This window comes from Colias croceus, chromosome 22 (assembly GCF_905220415.1).
Source record: "Colias croceus chromosome 22, ilColCroc2.1".
Taxonomy (NCBI): Eukaryota; Metazoa; Arthropoda; class Insecta; order Lepidoptera; family Pieridae; genus Colias; species Colias croceus.
The window spans coordinates 2,036,299-2,062,307 of NC_059558.1; the positions used below are offsets into that span (position 1 = coordinate 2,036,299).

A 26,009-nucleotide genomic window follows, 5' to 3' on the forward strand; every position below is an offset into this window, starting at 1 on the left:
TCACAGAAGAGGTTATAAGCGTGCGCTATGAAACGCTCGTGTACATTCTGAGTTTACGATTGTCAACGTCACGTATTCGAACGGTCAGTTTGAAAATAGAAGGCTGATTTGGATTCGGCCTTTGCCCTTAGAAAAAAAAATTGTCTATGCTTTTTAAATGGATTCCCGCCAGTGAACGTGTGTTGTGATATTAATAGTTTTTATTTTTATTTTAGCGGTGCTTTTTGTGTTTGGAAATTAATCATGGTGAGTTTTATTATGTAATTATTGAAGTATGTATATTATAGTAAGTTATTAATTAAATAATGCACTAACTAGATTATTCATATCGTTCGATTTATTTTATTTCTTAAATAAAAATTAAATCTTATGTTAATATAAATAACAAACATTATTTTTGATTTATTTGTTTAATTTAACGATAATCAATGCATTTGAAAATTTATAATCATAAATTTATACTCATAGAAATAACAAACTTATAAAATATATTTTTGGATTAATCAAACAAAATAGATATAATAAAATATCCGCAAAATGCACTTGCGGTTATTTATAAACACAAAAATACAGATAATATATAAAAGAAAGTATAATTAAAACGTTAAAAAATACAGATTACATATAAAATAAAGCATAAAATTAAAACGTTCAAAAGTTTTATCAAGCAATCCCAGTATGCAATCCATAGATATATATTTTTTAACATCTTCATGGCTCATTGTTATTTACGTAATAATGATTGTCGTACGAAGATACTGTGTGAATCGTGTTATCAGGGCAAAATATAAAAACGCATGCAAAACCATTTTACTTGGAATTATTTTAATGAGCCATTTATGGTTACGGTATGTGTGTATTGTGAGGGCAAATTAGGCATACTTTTCTATGTTGTCATGAAGTAAGAAAAGTTACTATGGAAGCTACTATTTAGAAGTAAACAACTTCTATTTCGTAGAAAAGCCTACTATGGAAGCTTATTGACATGTTAGAGTTGTTTATAATAGGTAGTAGCTGTCCTAACTAATTACTAACTAAATACAAGCTGCCCCGGCTTCGCCCGTGGTACATGTTTACGTTTTCTCTCCATAAGAACTATACTTATAATTAGTAGTTTAAGGAATATTATAAAAAAAGAATTAACGAAATCGGTTCGTTCTCGAGTTATGCACTCAGCAACACATAATTATTAATATAATAATATGTAGGTTCCAAATGTAATTTTCTTATGGTATCTTAATAAACTAAATGAAATTTTTGCAATCAGCGTCAATATACAGACTTCTTAGAGAACCGCTGAAAATGGCTATATTTCACAATATTTATTTTTATGAAATTTCTGTGTTTGATATAGGTCTAAGCACAGAACTATATCGAGGGTCTATAAGACTAGGGCGTAGACTGTATTTTTCCTCCTAAATGATATGTCAATTCAATTATGTAATTATTTTCTTCATAGTATCATAATTTGTTTCTGTAATGTCTGTAATATATATTTACATGATATAATTTATATGATAATTACATAAACAAATACATAAATTAACATACATATATTATTCATAATTGCGATTGTTAAAAATATTTAACAATGAATTAAGTAACTTGTGACATCACATTTAATTCTATAGTTACATATTTGCGTTAATTGTTTTATAGAAAAGTCAACAAAATGATATAAATAATGTAAACCTATGTAAACAAACATTCCAGAGTTCAAAACATTTTTATTGCGAGAAATCAAAATAATTTAAAAAAATATATATAATAATAGATATAGACTACCTAAGACCTATAACTATCTAAGTACCAGTCGAATATTTTGAAGTAATTAAAGTGTAATTGCAATACATCAATTAATATTGACAAGATAAGATTTTTGTCCCTTTGAAACTTAAAATGTGATAAATTATTATTTTTAATTTAATGATGACCATCATTACTTACTAGAGTGGCGCAAGGACCAAAGTGAGTCTTGGCCTTCGACAATTATAAGAGCCTCCATTTGACTCTATCCTGCCTGCGCCATCTCTTGTCAGTTTTCAATCTGGATGGTGCGCAGGTCTTTGGCGATTTCGTCTTTCCTTTCCATGACTATCAATATTAACATGAAAATCATTATTAGAAACTATGTACCTATCTATAATACAATATTAATAACTTAATTTGGTGCAACTAAGAAGTTTATTAAAACAGATAAAAAATAATAATAATCTCCAGATAATTTTTATTTTTTCCTAATGATTCGGACACCCACTGTTTCTACTCTATTATGTATACTATTATATTATCTGTGCTATTATATAATAATTCGTGAATGAAGATTTTGTAATAGCAATAACAATTTACCTTTAATCAATGGTAGTGAAAGCGCGCGTAAAATTTTTAAACGTTCAAATTTTCTTAACAAGTCGTAATTAGCATTTCTGAACGATTTTGATATGGTTATGAATGTAAAAGGGTTAACGTCTAAATAATTACATTTATATAATAATAAGTTGATGTTTTAATTGCTATAATTATTCAATCACATAACTTATTGTTTATGTGAACGAATCAAACAAAATTATTGTTTGTAACATATTATCATTAAATGTTTACTATCAACAAACAACAATACAATGTCTATACCAGGTTTTATGATTGAGAGAAGATAAAACGGCAAAAGAGATTTTGATGAATCTAATACGTCATAATATACAATTCTTGTCGCAACCTGCAAAACGCCTAGGCCGATTTTCATGAAATTTTTTGGTAGGTCTAAAAATCGAACAACATCTATTTTTAAATGATAAAAGAAAGGTAGAACAACATTTGCCGAGGCAGTTAGAATTAACATAAAATTAACAATCAACATGAAGATTGTTTAATTCTTATGAGAAACGAATAAATACACGCGATCAGACGCATGAGGAAAAACCACGAGTCGAAAGCTAATACTAACTTTGACCTGTTAAGTAACTAGCTGTGTCGCGCTGTTTCTCTCGCTTATATGTTAATCTTTCATTCATTTATTCTGGTACATAAGCTTCATAACTGCCAAGTATTATCGGAATTTGTTCAGTTGTTTTTAAAATACGTATTTACAAACTTTCGCATTTATAGTAATAGTAGTGGGATTATATTAAATCAATTGAACTGAGCCAAGGAATGATTTAACAGAAAATATTTAAGGGATTAAATTCTGCATTGTTAAAACTTTATTTATGTACATTGACGATTCAAAATGCACCTAACATCACATAGTTAATTTGTCATCTAAACGAAGTTTCGTGAAAAAATTAATGTTCTTTTTTTCATATTGAATTAAGTAGGTACCTACGTGACTACGTTAAGTTTCTCATATCTACAAGATTTTAGTGTAACAAAATATCGAATACATACAGACTACAGTAGTAATCTAATAATCTTCTAAAGCTTGCAACACATTACCTATTGACCGCTTGCACAATACGCAAATAATTTGAAGATGCAACCTATTTACTTATGCATTACAAGATGGCTTTGCGTCTATTAGTCTATGGTGATGTAATTTGCATCTGAAAGGAATTCTATAGAATTATAGCAAAATTATATATCCGTATATCAATTAACTAGGTTTCCGCCCGCGGCTTCGCCTGCGCAGTCAAAGAAAAACCCGCATAGTTCCCGTTCCCGTGCGATTTCCGGGATTGCGTCATTTTCCCGGAATAAAAAGTAGCCTATGTCCTTTCTAGGGTATCAAAATATCTCCATACCAAATTTCATGAAAATTGGTTCAGTAGTTTAGGTGTGATTGAGTAACAAACAGACAGACAGAGTTACTTTCGTTATTATAATATTAGTATGGATTTTGAGCTTTTAAGCTCTTACCTTAAAAATATTCTCGTCACCATTTTAAAATAGTTTATAGAATCTATAATAATATGATTATTGGTGTTTACTTTTGTGTAGATATCAAATTAAGGATTAAGTACTTTTGTATTTATCACGTATAATTTCAAGAAACTTTTTCAAACAGGGCATCCCAGTCCCCTTATCAGAGGCATTTTAATTTTTATTTCTTGTATCATACATACTAAATATCTTCCAGACCAAGAATTTTACTATACAAAAAATAGAATTACAGAATACTTCGTTAATTTCATAGAATATCCATTGTACAGACCACAGTAAGGTTAAAATCATGTTAAATAATTTTAAACACATAAGAAAGGTGTTAACAGAAACAACACAGGTCGTAATCAGTCATAATGCTTATGAAGTAAGATGTCACTTTGTCACGTATTATAATAGTAATATGCATAAGAGTCAAGACAAAGTTTTAGTTACGGTTTCAATAGAGCCTTTTATGTTCTACTAGCGGTCCGCCCCGGCTTCGCCCGTGGTACATATTTCGCAATAAAAAGTAGCCTATGTCCTTTCTCGGGTAGCAAAATATCTCCATACCAAATTTCATGCAAATTGGTTCAGTAGTTTAGGCGTGATTGAGTAACAGACAGACAGACAGACAGAGTTACTTTCGCATTTATAATATTAGTATGGATTACGAAAATGCAAATGCAGTTTTAATCTACAAAATGCAATAGGGCAGGTAATATCTAAAAGTTCGTTCGTTTCGTTTCGTGCGAACCTTTAAATCATATTATTGTAATTTACTCTATACTCTGTGACTTTTCTAAAACTAGCTGTGCCCCGCTGTTTTACCCGCATTGCTCCGCTCCTGTTGGTCTTAGCGTGATGTTAAATAGCCGATAGCCTTCCACGATAAATGGGCTATCTAACACCGAAAGAATTTATCAATCAGTAGTTCGTGAGATTAGTGCGTTCAAACAAACAAACAAACTCTTCAGCTTTATAATAGATGTCAATACGCAGGGTGACACAGGGCTAATGCGTACACAAATGAGTCCTAAACATAGTATTAGTATCATCTTTCCAGTTTAACCTATATAGTCCCGTTATACTATTACCATTCTATTAGTAATAGTATAACGGGACTATGTAGGTAGGTAATCATAAATTATATTATGCATATGCTGTTAGGCAGTATCAAGGGCAGTATGCATAAAAGTACCTACCTAATGCCTATCTGCGCTATTTTTAAGACATTTGACATTAAGCTATATTATGAATGATTATGAAGGTTTTATCAAAGAGTGTCAACAAATAGACCGCAGATTTGCCAAAATTAGTTCTTGCCTCACACTATTTATACCCAGTGTAGTTTCACACGTCTGCATTATTCTCAAAACTCAAACTCAAACATTTATTTATTCAATTAGACTTCTTCGAGAAGCACTTTTGAAACGTCAATACATATTTTTAACATTTACCACCGATTCGGAAAGCAGTATCTATGGAGAAGAATCGGCAAGAAACTCCATAGTTGCTCTTTTAAATCATTTCAGTATTACAATTTAATTTTACAAAATATGTAAGTAACTGTACGTATATATCATAATATGCCAAAGAACAGCTGTCCTGTGGTTTTTACGCGACAACCCTCCATGGGTTTTTATCTTCCATATATTCCTTAATGCTGTAATAGGCTCTCTGAACTAATACGTTTTTTACATAATTTTTAAATTTAGCACTACTAAACTCTTTAATACTATGAGGAATTCTGTTGTAAAAAAGTATACCTTGGCCCATAAATGAATTTTTAACTTTAGCTAACCGGTAAAATGGCATTTCAATTTTATTTCGGTTCCTTGTGCCATAACGGTGTCTATCTCCTACTCTTGTGTGTAAGTCTGCGTTTTTGTGTACATATAAAATATTGTTAAATATATACTGTGATGGTACTGTGAGGATACCAGTATTCTTAAAGAGATCTCTTAGTGAGTCCCTAGCACGTAAATTATATATAGAGCGTATGGCTCTTTTCTGTAATATAAATATAGTTTCTATATCTGCAGCCCTGCCCCATAGCAGAATTCCATAGGACATAATGCTATGAAAGTAGCTAAAATAAACCAATCTAGCCGTGTCTTCATCGGTGAGATGCCTTATTCTTCGAACTGCATATGCAGCTGAACTAAGCTTAGCAGCGGTGGTGGCAACATGGGCCCCCCATTGTAGCTTCTCATCTAGTGTCAAACCAAGAAAAACAGTAGAATCCACAGGGTATAATACCTCCCCGTTTAAAATAATATCCCTTTTCATTATTTCTATTAAACAAATTGTGATATAATTTGACCTTTAATGAATAAATGTTTGCTTATCTCAGTTGTTTTGTGCTGTCAGCTTGATGTTTTTATCTTTGATTGCAATTTAAAAAATTCAGTTTGCATCCTTACGAAATATTTTAAGCCATGCTCATTACGTTTTTAAATTGTGTTCTTATAATATTTGAGAAGTCTTAACGAAGCTTACACAAATTGCATTGACCTATTTATCAATTTAAATTAAGATATAATATTATTAGAAAGACGGTTATGAAATCAGTGTCGCAAATGTTAATCTCAGCAAAAGTTCAGTCAGAAATGGTTTGATACAATTTTATTATTTATTTTTTACAGTTTATAAATTTATATTCTGCAGAACCGTTCTTGGAAAAAAAAAGAGTGTGTGTACCTACTTATGTACACGCGTTAGAAGTTATACTTCTTTGGCGTATGGAAAAAAAATACTAGAATATATACAACTTGAACATAGTTATAAATTTTCATACCACCTAGAACTAACTTCATGCTGTTATTTAGGTGTCGGTGTGCGCGCGCATCGTAAAAATTCACTCTCATCATTTTTCTCTATCGCGCCAAAAGAAGTATAACTTCAAAAACCTTTAAACTAATAATATAATATATCGATTTGAAAGTCATTTATAAAAAGCTTTCCTTCAAACAGCTTTCAAGTATCTTACATAGTATATACGAAGATGAGATAAACAACAGAATTGATTCAACATTGTGTAATTGATAATGTGTATCATAATATGCCCGCTTTACAATGGGCAGCGTTGGCCCAACAAACGCTCGACGATGATTGCCGCCATTACGGCGATTATGAATAAACATCTACAAGACACTGGTCCTCTATCGTGATTGCCTGTACTCGCCCAACGCTGCCCATTGTGAAGAGGGCCCATTATGTATGTAAAGATTGCTACATATAAATACATTTAGGCCAATTGACCACTCACAACAAATTGGTCCAGTATTATTATTATTTAAGGCTTTTGAATCGTGCGAAATCTATGTAATAAGTAATTCAAGAGATGCATTCTGAATATTGTTTTTGTGTATTGCCGATTATTTAGAACAAGGTTAAATATGATAGTTAAGTCGATAATACCAAAAACAAAGATATAAATCATAACTATTATTGAAGGTCGAAAGGTGAGCACTTAAATTTATCGACGGAAAATTCCTCTGTACTCGATATATTATTACTTCAATAGGCGGATCCACACTGAGCGATCAACCTCGTGTAGAAGTTGCTAGCGATGCTAGTCGTTTTGTGCGGATCTGCCTAATCAAGTTCGAAACAAGATGTATATGGGAATATTTAATAGATTTTTCAATTTAACTGCACCTTTAATATATCACCATTACTCCAATAGATGAAAGAAAATTTCATAAGGAAACCGGAAAAGTTGGAACATAAGTAAAAAATTTAACAAATAGCATTGTGACAACGTGATTTTAAAGAAATAGGGGAGAGGGGGGCATTACGGGGACGCGGGGCACGACGGGGCCATCCACACTTACAGAAAACTATACGGTCTAGATGTGTTTTGTTTTCGCAAATAGGTAGCCAATTTGTATCTCTCTTAAGTCTGAAAGTGACCGGCGAAAGGCTGCGCACGTTTGATTTTTAATAGGAAAAACGATTTTCAACGTAATTTCATGTAATTTTGAGTGACTATGAATACGCTTATAAAATGGTTAGTGTTTATGTTGCTACTATCATGTATTTACTTTGTTATTGCAGATAAGTTATTTATTGATATGTTTTGAACAAAAATACTCTAACCCTCACTCATTTTATTTGACTTTTTATTTAAAATAATGTGAGAATTGGGGCATAACGGGGACATGGCTACGGGGTACGATGGGGTATCCCGTTATGTTAGAAAAAACGAGAACAATTTAAGAGAACGAAGAAATGTTCTAATCCAAATGACCCCAAGTTAAAGAAGAACTCTAAGAAACAGAAGACCCAAAAAGACTCTTCTGAAGAGAATACCGACGAGGATACCATGTGCATGTACTGCCTTGACGGGAACCACACTATTTAAGGTCTTCGGAAGGTTGGGTGGCTTGTCAATTATGTGGACGGTGGGCTCATATATCTTGTGCTGGTGTAGATGACGACAATACAGAAGAAATCCACATTTGCTTGTATTGTGACGCAAAATAAATACGTACCCCATTCTGCCCCTACCCTGGGGCACGATGGGGTTTTCATAATAGTTTCAAAAAATTAAAATTATAACGTGATATGATTATTTACATCACCAAATTCTATGCCAAATGATAGTTTAATAAGTAACCAAAGTGTTGTGATTCATTTTAATTAATAAATACATTGCGTTGATCATGTTACTGTGTATTTTCCTTAACGTCCCCATTATACCCCCCTCTCCCCTACAAGCTTACGACAATTGCACAAAATTAAAAAAAAACTCACCGGCTTTTTAAACTTCAAACTTTAAAAAAGCGTCTGTCGGGTCATCTCAAAATAAATAATAAAAATAAGTATATAATATGCTATACAATTTAAACTATATCCTACATGAATAGAGTGTATATTGCAATGCAATGCACATTCACTGTACATGATTAGGACATGAAAAATGATTTGCGGTTTTATAAAAGCCTTTGTGGCAAATTGAGTAATAAAATATTGGAGCTTTATGTTGTAATGGATGTCTTAGTATTTTAAATGAGTGTCCATCAATTGTCTTACAAATAGATTAATTGATCTACCATTCTATTTCTATTGTGGTTCGGTTGAAAGCGTTGTAATTGAGAAGGTTGTAATTATCATGTGGAAATACCCTTTTTGACGGTTCCTTTTCCTAAAAAAAATAAAATTGATCAATATATTATTATTAGATGTGAAATTAATCTGTCCCACACTATAAGGGGATATATAATTCTTCATTTATTATTAGTCCAGTTTAATGGCAACCTAATTCAATATTTTTTTTTCATTTGTTGAAGTTAAAGTTCTTTAGGCGCGTTGAGAGTAATGAAAAGTCGCGTCATGGCAATACCGTCACGTCACGGAGTAAGACGACGATTTTGGTATCTTTGAATCTTGCCAAAGATGTTTCACTTTTGACACGTGTGCTCGGCATACACGCAATTGTTATAAATTTCCTGTAAAATCCTGTAAGAAGTAAGAAAGTTGTAGTTTGATGTTTAAAACTTAAATGCTATTTTGAAGCACATGACATTTCCAAACACGTCTTAAACAGGATTGATACCTCAGTAGTTATATATATTGTCTCACAAGGCAGGGGTCAGAGGTGAGGATCGAACCTGTACCCAGTTTCTACAACCTAGAACTTTCTCTAGGACCTGACCTTAGCATTTTCACTAACGTCCCATCTTAATTGAAAGGGTACTGTCGTGAAGATTCTATATTAATATTATAGACTTATGTATTATGCAGTTTCACTTGCATTTGTCTTCAAGTTACGATGTTTCTACTACCTTATTCAATTTTCGATTCCATTTCCATAATTAAGTTCAAATTATCGTAGCAAAAAGTAGTCTATGTTCGTCTCTAATGTGTAAAATCCTTGTGTTGAAATTCATATCAACCGGTTTAGTCGTTTTCTAATGAAAATTTAACATAAAAAATATGTCCCCACTGCTGGGACATGAGCCTTCTATGAGGAAACAGGCCACAATCCACCACGCTGGCCAAGTGCGGGTTGGCGGATGTCACATGTCGTCGAACTTTTGATTCTTTGACATGTCGGATTCCTCGCGATATTTTCCTTCACCGTTCAATCTATACATACTTAGATAAAGCTGAAGAGTTTGTTGGTTAGTTTGAACGCGTTAATCTCGGGAACAACTGTTCCGATTTGAAAAATTCGGTGTTAGATAGCCCATTTATCAAGGAAGGCATCACGCTAAGACCAACGGGAGAAAAGCACTGGGGGTAAAACCGCGACGTACAGCTTGTTTCTGATATTATGTAATTTCTTTATAAATGCAAACAGTTGAACTTCCGCATGAATAAGAATTCTCGAAGTTCATACAGCATAATTAGAGATCCTCGTTGCGCAAGCGCATCTCAGCATAATGACTCGCTATTGGCTAATTGATGGCTCTCTCACGATTGGTCTATTTTGAATAATGACATTCCATTTTCGTGTCTTTTTATAGTCTGAAAGAAAGTTTGAATTACGAAGCATGAAATGTACCTATTAATTTGGTATACAGAGTGATTTTTTTTAACACACGTAGGGACAGATGAAGCTAATAAATAAGCTTCATCTTTATATTTGTATGTAACAGACGCTTTTAGACTCGATTTTGATTCACTTTTTCAGGACAGATTTAATTCAAATCTTGTGATGATTTCCTCATAGCAAATGACTTTACTATAAACTAGCTTCCGCCCGCAACTCCGTCCGCGCGGATGTCGGTCTTCGCGTGGATGGTTTATTTCTCCATTTTGAGACCTCTGACAATAACATCTTATAAATATCTATTGGACCCAATTCCCAAATACGGTTAGGCCTATAATAATACGCAACGTGTGTTCGCGGTTCTACGGAACAACGTCTATGGATAAAACTGAAAAATTTAAATTAATTTTTTTCTACGTATTTTTCCAGGATAAAAAGTATCCTATTTTACGCCCAGGATAATAAGGTATAATTATACCAAGTTTCATCGAAATCGAACCGCTAGTTTTCACGTGATGCCTTCACATACAGACAGACAGACAGACAGACAGACAAAAATTTTTTTAATCACATATTTGGGTTTGGTATCGATCCAGTAACACCCCCTGGTATTTATTTTTTCAATATTTTCAATGTACAGAATTGATCCTTCTACAGATTTATTATATGTATAGATAACCTGTACCTTAAGGGCCGATTTTTCAATCCTTGGTTAAAATTTATCCGTCCAATATAGTATTACACGAACATTTTAAATGTCACCTGTAAACTGTCATACACGGACAGTTAGAATACATTTTTGAAATGGTAGTTTAATACGTTATTCGATGAATAAGTTTTAACCAAGGATTAAAAGGAGGAAAAATCAGCCCTAAGTAAAGTAAATTTTTAGAGGGTTATCTATTCCTATTTTAAAGTAAAAAGATGAGTGAAGATATGTCAAATGCATAATATTTAAAAGCAAAACTAGTAGCAGTAAACAGGTGATAGTCGTTAAAATAAAATAACATTTCGACCACCTCTCGAACCTAACATTTAGCACTAGCTTCCGCCCGCGACCCCGTCCGCGCGGAAATATTAAGATTTATTTTTTCTACGTATTTTTCCGGGATAAAAAGTGTCCTATTTTATGCCCAGGATAATAAGGTATAATTATACCAAGTTTCATCGAAATCGAAACGTTAGTTTTCACGTGATGCCTGATCATACAGACAGACAGACAGACAGACAGACAGACAAAAATGTTTTTTAATCACATATTTGGGTTTTGTATGGATCCAGTAACACCCCCTGCTATTTATTTTTTCAATATTTTCAATGTACAGAATTGACCCTTCTACAGATTTATTATATGTATAGATTAGATTCGCTTTCAATACATTGTCAATAAATAAAGCCTTGGCTAGCTAATCAAAGTGAAGGGTGTCAAATCATCTTCAAAGGTCCTACCGATTTTGTATACTTTATGTCGCAATTTTAGACCTTGCTGTGTATTAGAAGCATTAAAGTTAATAAAAGTAAAGGACATGTTATTACAAATAAATGTTTGATAAATCGTGTGTCAGTTATTTTTAAGAGTACCTATCACTACATAGTATAAAACAAAGTCACTTTCTGTCCCTATGTCCCTTTGTATGCTTAAATCTTTAAAACTACGCAACGGATTTTGATGCAGTTTTTTTAATAGATAGAGTGATTCAAGAGGAAGGTTTTAGTATATAATTTATTGGGTTTAAGTCAAAGCGGGCATATATTATATTGTGTCGTTTAAGTTGGTTTAAAATACGATAATGGATCATTGATTGGCTTATTTTTTGTTGTGGTGATTGTGCATTTATGAAATATGGACTTAAAAGCAATGCAATAGCCTCCTTTCATTTACACTGATGAGATAATTTAAATCTCCTTACATCAATGTTTATTACACAGAAATCCCTTCTCTACTTAATATAAACGCGAAAGTTACTCTGTCTGTTTGCCTTTTTCGCTGTCTTTTGGATGAACCAATTTGGATGAAATTTGCCACAAAGATAGTTTGATACCTGAGAAGGGATATAGGATAGGATTTCTATAAGAAATCCTACGGGATCGGGAACTCTGGTTTAGGTTTTCTTAAACTTGTTTTTCATTAAAGAAACGTAATCATGTTCTTATAAATAATAATTTTTAAAGCAATAATTTATTATTAACAAAAAAAAATGTTTGTTATTCATAATTATAATAATATACCTATGACTTGGTATTTGAAATTGCTTTGCTCATTTACTTAATTATTGTTATAAAGTTTCTTGCAAATTCTGTGTTGTAACAGAGTTGACAAACTATTACACACAACATTTGACAAATGACTACAAATGTGTGTTACTTAAGTTTAAATTAATCGTTCATTGACAATGACTCGCTAAATAAATGTTTTGTTTCTTATTTCACACATACGGACAGTTGAACTATGACATAACTTTTAGAGCTAGCGCGCACGAGCAACTTTGTCACCGCAACTATTTTGTCAAGCGTCTAAGCGCTACTTCGACAAGGCTAAAAACCACCCTAACCCATTGGTGACAAAGGCCATCGCATACGTCGCGAAACCAGATCCCACTCATCGTCGTAGGCGGCCGAGACATGTCTTGGACGACTCCGACGATGATATTACTAAAGCTAACGCACGGCTAGACTCGGCGATTGAAGCCCAACGTCGAACAAACCGCGACACCGCACACACCACAGCAGAAAGCGTACACCGTCTTCGCCGGCGAAGACGAGGTCCCTTGTTCCGCGTTCCCGCGCCCACCCGGGTGAGCGCCCGTCCGATTAGGGCCCTTCTGGTCTCCTCCACTCAGGCGACAGCTCAAGCCGAGGTTCGTGGTCCCCGTCAAGGGGGGACGCCCTTGTGCATGTCGCTACCAGGGTGAACCTTCAGTTCACCCCCGCGTCCGCGTTAAAATGTAGTAGCCCTTCTGGCTAACATTGAGAAACACCTTACAAAAAAAAAAAAAAAAAAAAAAACTATTTTGTCTCTCCCACCCATGGGCTAGTCTGAAAGTGCGCGCACGTAGCGACGCAACTCCCCATAGAGTTGATGGGAGAGACAAAATAGTTGCGGAGACAAAAGCTATAAGTAAACAATACGAATATATAATGTCAATAAAAAAAAAATAACTTAAATGGATTTTAATTAATTAAGTTAGAGTTGAAATGTAACCAAACCAGACGAACTAAACACCAACTTGCCAAGTTAGGTGTGAAAGGGACAAAAAAACAACCAGGCGTCATTCAAGGTCAAACCTTCCCGTGACAAGTCAACGTTCATAGTGCAATCTCCAGTGTATTAGATATAAGCTTCTTGATATAATCTCCTAATTATAAAAATAGGTAAAATGTCGGTTTCATCAAAACACTATGAACGCAATAATCTTGCGGTGGGATCTAGAACTATTAAAAATAATAACCCATAGTTAAAAAAACTTGACAGAATCTAAAAAGCAACCTTTCAGAACACCTCTTACGACGCCCACGAAAAAGTAAAAATAGTTTTCACCTTTGCTAACATCAATTTCACATTGTCTTATTTTTTGTGCAAATATTTCATCATCGATTACCTATTATAGCAAAGTAGCTTTCCGCCCGCGGCTTCACCCGCTTTGTCTATAACCTAATAAATTATACACTAAAACCTTCTTCTTGAATCACTTAAATCTATTAAAAAAAAAAACGCATCAAAATCCGTTGCGTAGTTTTAAAGATTTAAGCATACTGAGGGATATAGGGTCAGAGAAAGCGACTTTGTTTAACTATGTAGTGATGATGAAATTCACAAATTAACACGTTGATCATGCGACATACTCGCTCTACCATTAATCTTGTTTCATATAATCTGATCGGCTCATGACAAATTAAAAAACTGATATTAATGCACTACCTATTCCCACAGCGTGTGAGAAATTATTGCAGCACTATTTGCAACGGATTGAGATATTTGGTCTCTTTACGCGGTTTTGATTGGCTGATGGTATAAGAAAATAAATGGGAGTAAAAAAAGAAAATTGTAGGCGTTTTTGTAGTTCTATTTTAAAGGATCTGCTTCAGTTATACTGGCAAAAATACGATATACTGCCAAAAATATAGTAAACAATGCCCGATGTTATTAATAATATTAATAAACAATGTATTGGTTTTGTGTTGATATGCAATGCAGATTAGAGGTTGATCGAAAAATAAGAAACATTCGAGGAGTGATTTTATTTTTATTTTATTCTTATCTTTTTTTCCTGTGTGGCATGACATTAAAATAAATGTATTCTCTTTCTTTACTCTTTACTGCACCGTTTAGGGCTTTGATATTTAAAATATTATGTTAGCAAAATTATCACAGAAATCACTTCCATTAATTAAAAATAATAATTACCTTGGCCTTGCCACAACTCGAGAAATGATTGCTACTTCTATAATATCTACTTCCTAATATTGAAATTTCAGAAATTTGGGCAAATATTTTCAATAATTTTTGGAACGAAGTTCTATAACGCGCGTTGTGAAAGGGGTTAAGAACGGAATTAAGACCAAAAGTTGTAACGACACTTTGCTATTTGTAAGCTCTGCGCGCGGCCGCGGCGTGCGCGTGTTTCTCTGTCTGTCTATTTTAGTAACTTCGTTCCATCCGGGTGTCCCTTGACACCTCTCAAGTTTTTTTTTAATTAAATAATCAACAATTAATCACAATTAGCGTGACATGTTAGGTTTTTATATAATTCGCTCCGAATACACACAACAATGACTGTGTTGATGGTATCGGGAACAAAAACCTTTCTCACGTCTGGTAATTGTAGTAATTGATAGCAAATATTTGTTTCTTTTTATCCGACAGCGAGAATGTAAGGAGGGTAATGGTTTGGGTGTGTTACCTCAATAGAAAAAAATATTTTAAAGTTCGGATTGTCGGCTACGTGTGTACAAACATATACATAACTAGCTGTGCCCCGCGGTTTGACCTGCGTGCTCCGCTCCTGTTGATCTTAGCGATGATATATAATTTGTCCTTTGTCCATAAATGGGCTATCTGACACCGATAAATTTTTTCAAATCGGACCAGTACTTAACGAGATTAGCGCGTTCAAACAAACAAACTTCAGCTTTATAATATTAGTATAGATAAAAGTTTATTTTTATTTAAAACCAAAGTTTGTAAGATTTATTGGTCCTATTTTTAAACACTATTGTGTTTGGCGTGGCGAAATGTTTAAAAATTGCCCAATACGTAAGAATCACTTGAGTTCACGCTTCGCTGTTTTGGGGTCAATTTGAAACACAAACTTACCTCTTGTGTGAATACATTATCATCATTTTGTGTATTATGTACGAGATTAAACGTGGGATGGTAGTTTTATGGGTTATTACTGCTTAATCGAGGTAATGTGAATATCCATACTTAATATTATAAATGCGAAAGTAACTCTGTCTGTCTGTCTGTTACTCAATCACGCCTAAACTACTGAACCAATTTTCATGAAATTTGGTATGGAGATATTTTGATACCCGAGAAAGGACATAGGCTACTTTTCATCCCGGGAAAATGACACAATCCCGGAAAACCCACGGGAACGGAAACTATGCGTTTGTGGTTTTTCTTTGACTGCGCGGGCGAAGCCGCGGGCGGAAAGCTAGTTTACCATAACTTCACAAACTATATAATTTTATATAATAATATATTATTTGTCTTTAGTTATTCCGTTATTATAAACTGTATTGTTTACCTTGTGTTTGATAGAACCTTGCAAATTGCAATAGGTTTCGGAGGGATAAATAGAAACTCTAAAAATAGCGATGCGTTTATCGTATATTATCATGAATTGATTTCGAATAAAAGGATATATTTTACCAAGTTCTAGCTACATAGGTATCATATAAATATAAACAACATATAAAATTTATTGTTTACAATATGTATAAAAATATAAAATATTAAACTTCTTTAGTTCCACATTGTGCGTCAAAATAACACTTTTTAGTGGTAATAAGCAATTTATTTCTGTTATATAAATTACTACGCATTCTGTGGCATTACCAATGCTCACGGCACGCGAACAATCAAATTATACACTATAGGTACTATAAAAATACAACAATAATATTACCGTTAATTTAATATAATGGCATGTTGGATGAATTTGACGAATAATTTTAGCATTATTTGTGTATACCTAATATTGCTATTTGCATCTTGAAATCGCGAGTGAATGTAATGGGTGATAAATCTCATGTTTTTTACAAGACTGTGTTGGAAAGGGTGTTTTTTGAGCATCTATATTGTACAAAAGTATAATATGTTAGGTACTAATTATTGTATGTATGTTTCTTGGCCATGTTCTATAATGTAAACAGCTGAATAATCTTTACTTTAAAAGATGTCAATAGATTTGTTTTAACTGTGATAATGACACTTAATGATAATTAAACTTATCTTCGTAAGTTCTAAAATATTATTTTTATTTAAATATTATTATTAGTTCAATATTTGTAATGTTTTCGATAGCTCTATGTTTGACTAAAATGCTGCTTTATAGATCATTACAAGGATCATAATTATGGACTAAAATGTCCGGCTCAATTTCATCGTACGTCGAATAGAACACAAAAAAGGTATGGTATCAAAGAGAATACAAATAATACGAGCGAACTTGCGAGCGAATTTGTTCAGCAGTTACATAAATATACTTTAACAAATCTGTAGCTCCATAAATTAGCTTCAATCTGTCAGTGACATATGCATCGAATCATGTATTGTTAATCAAGGAAGTCGATTTTGCATTTCGAGACGAGCGTTGCAGAATCGATATTTGGCGAATCGATTCATTGGTTACATCACTCGGTCTCGATTCGTGACAATGGATGTGGTATCGTAAAACATAATATTATTATATAGATAGATATTTGTTGTGGATACGTAACGTTTGAATGCTATCTTAGATCTAGATTTTAAAAGTAAACTGTTATCTTTGTAACTATCTATTTTTGGTAACAACAATGTTAGTTATATAAAAGTGAATTCACATAATATTTAGTATATTATGTTGCTTAATAAGGAATGGATGTTTAACAATTTTTATTGTTTTCTAATTTTAAGAGCATATTGTGTTGGTTTTCCAGACAGTTTTAAATCGAGAGACGAGAAGTCAATTACCTAAATTTAATATTTTTGTTGTAATTTATGCAGTAGATTTTTTTAGTCTTATTAAAAATTGCACATGAAAAGTTACAATTCAGTAACATAATTGTATGTGTAATAATTGTATGCTTGATATTTGAATAAATATTTTTTTACTTTTACTTTTTTTATAATGCACTACGCTGGCCAAGTACCTACGAGTTGGCAGATATCACATACCTACATATTATAATTATAGAATAGAATAGAAAACACTTTATTGTACAATGCACACAAAAACAAAATTTACAGAAATGATATGTAACTTAAAATAAATGTACAATTTGGCGGCCTTATCGCTTAAAAGCGATTTCTTCCAGGCAACCTTGGGATATAAAAATAAATCAGTACAAAGGTTTTATATATTATATTACTTACTAACGGAAGAAAAACATAATATAACTATAAAATAAACATAAATACATATTATTATCTACTTTAAAACTTTTTAGTTTTTGGACATGTCGACGGTTTTTGCACGATGTTTTCCTTCACCGATGAAGCAGTGGCATGAACTTAATGTGTAGATAAATTATTTATCTACACAATAAAGTTCATATAAATTGATAAATCTATTAGATAGAGTTAATTTATTCGTAGAACAAAGCTTTTACAAATCTTAAATGAATAATATAAAGGAAACAAATATGTACAAGGAAAAAAAGTGAGAATAAAAGCAATATTCTCTGTCAGAGGCTGCAATTATCTTTCAATTGTGTAATAATTTAATTATTCATACTTATACTCATAAATAATTACAGAATTAAGAGAAAGGAAGTATTTTAAATGAGAGTTTAACAAGATGCAACATGCATTACGCGTGTAAAATGACAACATTCGTACATAATTACTTTAAAATCCATACTAATATTATAAATGCGAAAGTAACTCTGTCTGTCTGTCTGTTACTCAATCACGCCTAAACTACTGAACCAATTTGCACGAAATTTGGTATGGAGATATTTTGATACCCGAGAAGGGACATAGGCTACTTTTTATTGCGAAATATGTACCACGGGCGAAGCCGGGGCAGACCGCTAGTTCAAAATAAGTGGTATCTACTTAAGTATAGAAACCTTTGGCAATTGGCTATGCATTTTCTATATCGAAAAATTTTGCTCAATTATTTACTTTGCAGTTAATAGCTTTATTTTAGGAAATTAGAAGCTCAAAAACCATTTATGGACCATTTAAAAAAAAAAATATTAGTAGAAACAGAAAGCTACATTATATGAGGAAATTGGGCTTTTTTAATTATTAAACAATCTTGATTTGAACTTAAAAAAAATAAATATTAATAATGTTAAATTTAAATTAAAAATGTATTTTTAAACAACCTGTATAATGTTATTTATTTATCTTTATCAGCGCGCTGTGCATCGAAGTTATCGTGGATAGATTGAATTGCATGCCGGACAAATCTTTGTGGTTTTTGGCATGTCAATTTGTTTTAAATGTATTTTTTTATTGATAAATAAAAAAAAAATATTTCGTCCTAACCTCTATAAGATTTTATTTTTCAATAAAACTTAGCGTTTTTCAAATAATAACTAAGATTAGGGTTATCCTCACCAATACTAAAATAACTATTTAAATAGCTTTGTATTGATAAAGACAGGTTTTTATGTTTTTCTTCCGCTAGTAAGTAATAAAAGGTCAAAGTTAACGCATATTGGTCAGCATTTTCTAACCAATCAAGACAGCACATGTGCGCAATTTCTCTAGTTTTCTAATAATTGATATGATGTAATCGGCTTGGGAAAGGTCAAAAAATGATGACTAATGATAGAGTATACAGTATTCTGTTACATGCGTTTTGTTTACGACATAGGTAGTTTATGTAATGTATGGGTGAACGGGCGGGCGGAACTCGGCGTTTTTTGATGTTTTTAAATCGGTGAAACTGTTCATTCTGTATTTTCTGTCTGTATTTGTTGTAGAAGTAAACAAATTAAATTTATTTAAAAAGTATGATGTGGTGTTACGATAGGTTTTCTACTTTTTTTTTATATAAACAGAATAATATTGTAGTTAAGTATTGATTAGTAAACTGAAAAATGTTCTCTTGATATCAAAATTCATAAGAAATTGTAGTTTAAAATTATGTAGTAAAATATGAATGTCACAATTACTACAACAAAGAAGTTAAGAAGCATGCATATTATGGCAGGCAACTGAATAAGATCGATTAATAAGAATTGTGGATATATTGAAACATCGAGACTAAAAAATGTCGCTGCTTTAAAAAAGCCAACAAAAATAATAAATGGAAATGGTTTAAACATCTTTAAAATTTAAACACTAAGCGAAAAGCATCCTTTTTAAATTTTAAAATACGAAACAAAGCTAATGAGCAAGTCATCAATCTGCATGATAAATAACAATTAATGTTTTTTTTCAATTGCGCAATATGTCTAGCACTAAGCATTGTCTATTGTGGGTTCGATTCCCAGCGGGTGACGTGTTAACAATGGCTTATCTTCAAAGTAATTTAATTAGAACTTGATTGATTGCTATTTGTAATTTTTAACAATAATAATTTAAATTCACTGAAACTTGGGCAGAACTGTATAGTTGTATACTTAGGTTGTATACTACATAATCATTAATCACTTTTCACACAATTGAGAAAATTGATTTTTTTATATAACATATAACTTTGTGCGAAAGTACAACATTGATTATTTATTGTTTTCAAAGGAATCTCTTGTATAATTAAATTCAATACATTTAATCAAAAGCACTTTAATGCGTGTTAAATAGCGCTCAAAGCCAGCTAAAAACTCCTGCCTCACTTACGATATATATGAAAATCGGTGTGTTGTTCCTTTGGAAGATTTTTTAGATTTTTTTTTAAATTGTGTACAATTAAAAAAAAATCTAAAAAATATAATTCCTTCTTTATAATTCCTATATAATAATAAATATTAATTTTTAATTCCAGATGCTGCGGTGGTGTGTTGCGGTAGCGCTGCTCGCGCTCGTCTGCGCGGACGCATCCGATACACACTCGAGTCGCTTCCGTAAGTGTTTACAATCAAAACATAATAAATTCCTATATTCAATACAAATATTTCTTTCATTGTAATTAAAGATAGTAATTTTTGTTTTTAAAAGTATCAGAGAAAATTTTATGAGCACTAATTAGCATGCTTATGTTTATTATTTCTTATCAGAGGTTGTAAGGAAGCCAGTTATAATGTTGACCCCAACTTTTTATAAAAATCCATTCTAATTTTTTATAGAAAAGTCTTACCTCTAAATTACTGAACCGATTTTGATGAAATAATTTTGGCATTGTGATAATTGAAAATTCAAACACAAAGTTTTCATTTCATTGAGATTATAATTTGTTGAGCAAGCGACGCAAGGGCGAAAGCTAGTTCTTGTAGTTCAATTTAGAAAAATTCTTATACTTTAATTTAAATCTTTTATCTTCAGAATATTGTCCATTTAGTTATCTATAGCTATTGTATTATAAATTTATTTTGTGCTAACAAATATGTGTTTCAAGTTAGTCTCTAATATTTCTGTCATATAACCCACAATGTAATTTCATGTACTAACTAATACTATTTTTACAGAAACGAAAAAAATAAGATCTAGGAACGGTACGTACACAACACATTACAAGGGCCTTTTAGGGAATCAATTTTATTTATCACTATCACACAAAAATATTATGAACCAATTATCCCTTATTACTCAAACAAAGAAAATATAATATAATTTATGATTTGACGACGCGGTTGGCGCAGTGGGAAAGTAACTGCCTACTGAGCCGACAGTCCCGGGTTCGATCCCCGGTCAGGGCAAATATTTGTGTGATGAACTAAATTATTTGTTCTTGGGTCTGGGTGTTATTATCTATATATGTATTTATTAAATATTATATTTATCGTCGCCTAGTACCCACAACACAAGCCTTAATTGAGCTTACTGTGGAACTGTCGATTTGTGTAATAATGTCCTATAATATTTATTTATTTATTTATTTATTTATTTATGATTACTATCCAAACTATGTACAGTATGTACCGCCGTCGGTGTACTAAGCGCAATGGAAAATATAATATCTTTACGTATTAGTATTTTTTACGTAATCAGTGTACCGAATGCTGACTAAAAAATACTTAAAAAAAATATGATGTCAATATATTTTTATTAGATTTTTCATAAACCGATTCGGAATATTCCTCTCTGCTATAAATGTAGGCATTTTGTCTATAAAAAGATAATCTTGGGCGAAAGGGCATCTTCCCATTTAATACACATAGAGTTTCAAGAAATCATCCAAAAGAAAAAAATACGTCTGAAATTTTATAAGTATTTTTACGTACCTAATCAAAACTATAAATTCCGTTGCGCTTAGTACACCGACGGTAGGACACCCTGTATAAAAGTATATCTTTTAAATTCTGCATGTATCCAGTCACCTTTAAAATGAAAGGGTCATGGATTTTACGTAATGGTTCTCACTTTGCTTACACCTACACTGGAACACAGCTTTTTTTCTTTTTAATTTGATTTATTTTATATTGGTGTATTTATTTTAAATATTGGTTTTGGAAGGATATGGTTGATTAAGGTCTAATTATGTAGAACGTTTTCTTTTTAACAGGTTTCTAACAAATTATTAGTCTTACTTCAGTATTTTAATTGTTGGTGAAGCTGCTGTAAATTCTTCGGTTGTATTCGTTTTCCTAATTTCCTCTTCTTCAATTGAAGTAATTACAATAACAAATAATGAAACTATCTGGAAGTTTTTCTGAATTAACAACATTGGGTCGTCCATTTTCTGTAATCATTTTAATAACAAGTAATGTATTTGATAGTATATCTGGATTAACATTGGGTCGTCTTTTCCCGTAATATTCTTCTTTACTAATTTTCAGGTTTGAATATTAATCGGCGATATTCTCAGCATGGTAACTAATTTGTAGAATTATCATCGATAATAATATTTAGAATAATACCTTCTAGAATTCTTCGTCTCGTGTAGTTGGTTAACGTCTTCTTCTCTTCATGGAGAATCTATCTTAGGTGATGGTATTAACGTTCAAATTCATTTCCTATCATTTTCCTGATATCAAGGAAATTTTACAGCTGAACATGGCGATTCAGATGAAATGATAAGTCAACTTCTGCATTGGATTCAGGGATTTTCTCAGCAAAGGAATAGAAAAGGTCTGTGTTAGGCTAATATTAGTGAATACGTTTATTTATTTTATTGTTATAGGTATTTTAGTCAATTCCTGGACACCATATTGTTTTCATCGAGTCGAGTTAGCAACTGACTGAAAATAGGATGTAACGACTTACCTACATTAAAATAATTTTGTAAATAATCTTACAGTTTAGTTTTAAGATCACCAAATCACAGCTAAGCGTCGCACATTTTCACTATTGGCAAATTAAGAATTATATTTACGAGATTTTAATATTTATTTTCAATAATTTCAGCTCGCCAGTATTTCGGAGGGAAGCCTGAAAGACCACGACCTTTTGAGCCCGCTTCTTACCTCCCACCAGTGACGGGATATCCTCCAGCAGGGTCGCGACCAACGCCATCCTACAGCGAAGGACCTTCACCAACATACCAACCAAGTTCGCCGTACCAACCTTCAGAAACACCTTCTCAACCGAATTATCCCTCAAGCTTCCAACCAAACCAGCCAACTTCGCCAACATACCAACCACCACAAACTTCTTATCAACCTCCGCAGACATCTTATCAACCGCCGCAAACATCGTACCAACCCCCTCAAACTCCTGAACAACCTGCGGATAAACTGACTCATACTTATCAACCCACCTTTTTCCCCAATCAACAAGTAACAAACCAACCGAGCCAACCTTCTCCAAACCAGCCCGAGCAAACAGATGAACCAACCCAAGACGGATTTATTCCGAACCAAACGTCTCCATCTCAACCTAATCAGCCAAGCAATCCTGAAGGAACTGCACCTACATACGAAACATCTCAACAAACAGAGGGAACTCAAAAACCACAAGAGAACGACTATGTTCCAGCTCCTTCAGAACCTGACGATGACGACAGACATCCTCCACATATTCACGCTATTTCTGTTGAATGTGGCAAAGAAATGATGACAATTAACATCGAGTTCAACAAAGCTTACAATGGAATCATCTACTCCCAAGATCACTACAAAGAATCTGAATGTATTTACGTCAGGGAAAACTCGAATCAAGCAAAATACTCTTTTACCGTTAGTTTGAATACATGTGGTACAAGATTCTTCAGTGATTTCGAAAACGAGGGACAGGCTTATCTTGAAAACGTTTTGGTACTGCAAAACGAACCAGGAATTCAAGAAGTCTGGGATCACATACGCAGAGTGAGATGTCTATGGGAAGGAAATCTGACTAAGCAATTAGTGTCTTCGTTGAGTGTTGGTATGTTGAATCAAGTGACAAGCAATTTCAGCGGTGATACAGCCATGGCTCGTTTGGACATTCAAACTGGTAGAGGACCTTTTGCACCCGAAGCAAACGGCTTAATCAAGATTGGAGAAGTCATGACTCTTGTAGTTTCTGTCACAGGAGACGCCGGTTTTGACATCCATGTGCAAGAATGTATAGCCAGAGACGCAGATAACAACAACGTTGTACCTCTAACCGATTCAAACGGTTGCGTGCTCAAACCGAAACTATTTGGAGCGTTCCAGAAAACTAGAGAAACTGGTAACACAGGAGCATCTATAATAGCATATGCGTACTTCAACGCTTTCAAATTCCCAGATGAAATGGACCTGATCATTCAATGTGAGGTCGAATTGTGTAAGACAGATTGTGAAGTGTGTCCAAACCCGGGAAGCACAGAGCCCAGAAGGAAAAGACGAGACGTCATTCACGTAGGTAATAGAACAATGGAGCCAGTGACAACAATTGGAAAAGGCTTGAGGGTTGTGTTTGCTGAAGATTTGCCTCGAGAGCCAGATTTCTGCGTATCTCCTGTAGCAGCAATATGGGGAGGATTCATGGTACTTCTAGGATCTTTAATGAGCAGTATCATAGTGTCGTTCTGTTGGCAAAAGGCACACAACGATGTGAAACTATCGTAAATAATGTAATTTATATTTTTAAATACTCAGAAGTACAAAAGGTTTTGAAGTTTACGAAAAATTAAGAAGTGTAGAGAATAATCGGTATTGTAGATAGATGCTGTAATATACTTTTAATATTAGATTTTAAGTTAAACTTTTATAAAGATCCTGTAAAAAAAGTAAAAGGATGTTGAAAATCTATGGTTTTCGGTATTTTGTAACGAAACACTGCCAATAATGCCTGATAGTTACTTTAACTCAGTTTTTTAATAAATAAGAAGTCATTTCATAAGCTTTTAGTTGCCTATTTATAACAAACTTACACAAACATAATGTTAGATAAAATAAGTATTTTTAATTTATATGTGATGTACATAATAGTTTAAATATAAAGTTTAAATATTATTGGTCGGTTTTATTTTAAGCCTTAGCCCTTATGTAGCCTATTTATATTACAATGAAAATTTATAGCAACATTTTTTAAAATAATAACTTTTGCTTTTAAAAATAGAAACTATAATTAATTTGGTATTTATGGAAAAAAACATGATTTAAGATAGGATTATAATATATTTATCTGTATTCTGCCACGTTGTCATTTCATACGTGTAACCTTGGTACGGATAGCAAAAAAAAATTAATATTATTGCACTTGATTTGTTACTTTTAAAATCAATGTTTTTAAATTGAACTATAGATAATTAATGGTAATTTTGGATTGGGTCATAATATAAAGATTAATTGAAATTAAATATTATAGTCTCTCGTCCTGGTTACGACCGAGATGACATGGGATATATAAAAAAATATATCACCTTACTTTACCTTAGCACCAACTACCAATCATAGGAATTATGTTGCATTTCAATAAAATCAAATCAAAATCAAAATCAAAATTGTTTATTTGGAACACAACAACACATTACAAAAACTTTATGCACGATGGCACCCATAAAAGCTTAAATAAGCTGCGGCACAGGTGCCAACGCCCGCCTCCAAACATTAGTAGTTCCACTAATCAAATTTTAACATTCATATCTCCAAAACAGAAACACAAAGTAATGATAAAAGTAAGTAAGACGATTTACTTATACAAAATTAAAAAGACAAAAATGTGCAGGTATGTGTTTGTGAGAGAGTGTGTGAATGTTATGTGTGTGAGTATGCGAGAGTGAGATTATGTGAGTTTGTGAGGTTGAGTGAGAAATGTAGAAGTTTAGATGGTGGTTTTAATAATTAGTTCAGTTTCATCATACGAGAGGGATAGAAGCCAATTTAGGAGTATGGTTTTTAGCTTATAATGACAGAGTGGGTAAATATTGAGGACTTGATTAATTTTATTGTAGATTAACGAACTTATGAAAAGATAGTGGCGACTAGC

At 32.7% G+C, this 26,009-nt stretch overlaps 1 protein-coding gene across 5 annotated transcripts; it reads left to right on the forward strand.

Annotated features, from left to right (window-relative positions):
* Nucleotides 1-25,033, forward strand: LOC123701815. Of its 5 annotated transcripts, XM_045649375.1 has the most exons (6): nucleotides 1-83; nucleotides 216-246; nucleotides 20,503-20,581; nucleotides 21,143-21,169; nucleotides 22,665-22,745; nucleotides 23,022-25,033. In XM_045649375.1, the coding sequence occupies exons 2-6, from the start codon at nucleotides 244-246 to the stop codon at nucleotides 24,644-24,646; spliced, it is 1,815 nt and encodes a 604-aa protein (XP_045505331.1). In that variant the 5' UTR covers nucleotides 1-83; nucleotides 216-243; the 3' UTR covers nucleotides 24,647-25,033. The 5 variants fall into 5 exon arrangements, with proteins under 5 accessions (XP_045505331.1, XP_045505336.1, XP_045505335.1 ...); XM_045649380.1 differs by lacking the exon at nucleotides 22,665-22,745; XM_045649379.1 differs by lacking the exon at nucleotides 21,143-21,169.
* The last annotated feature ends 976 nt before the right edge of the window (nucleotides 25,034-26,009 follow it).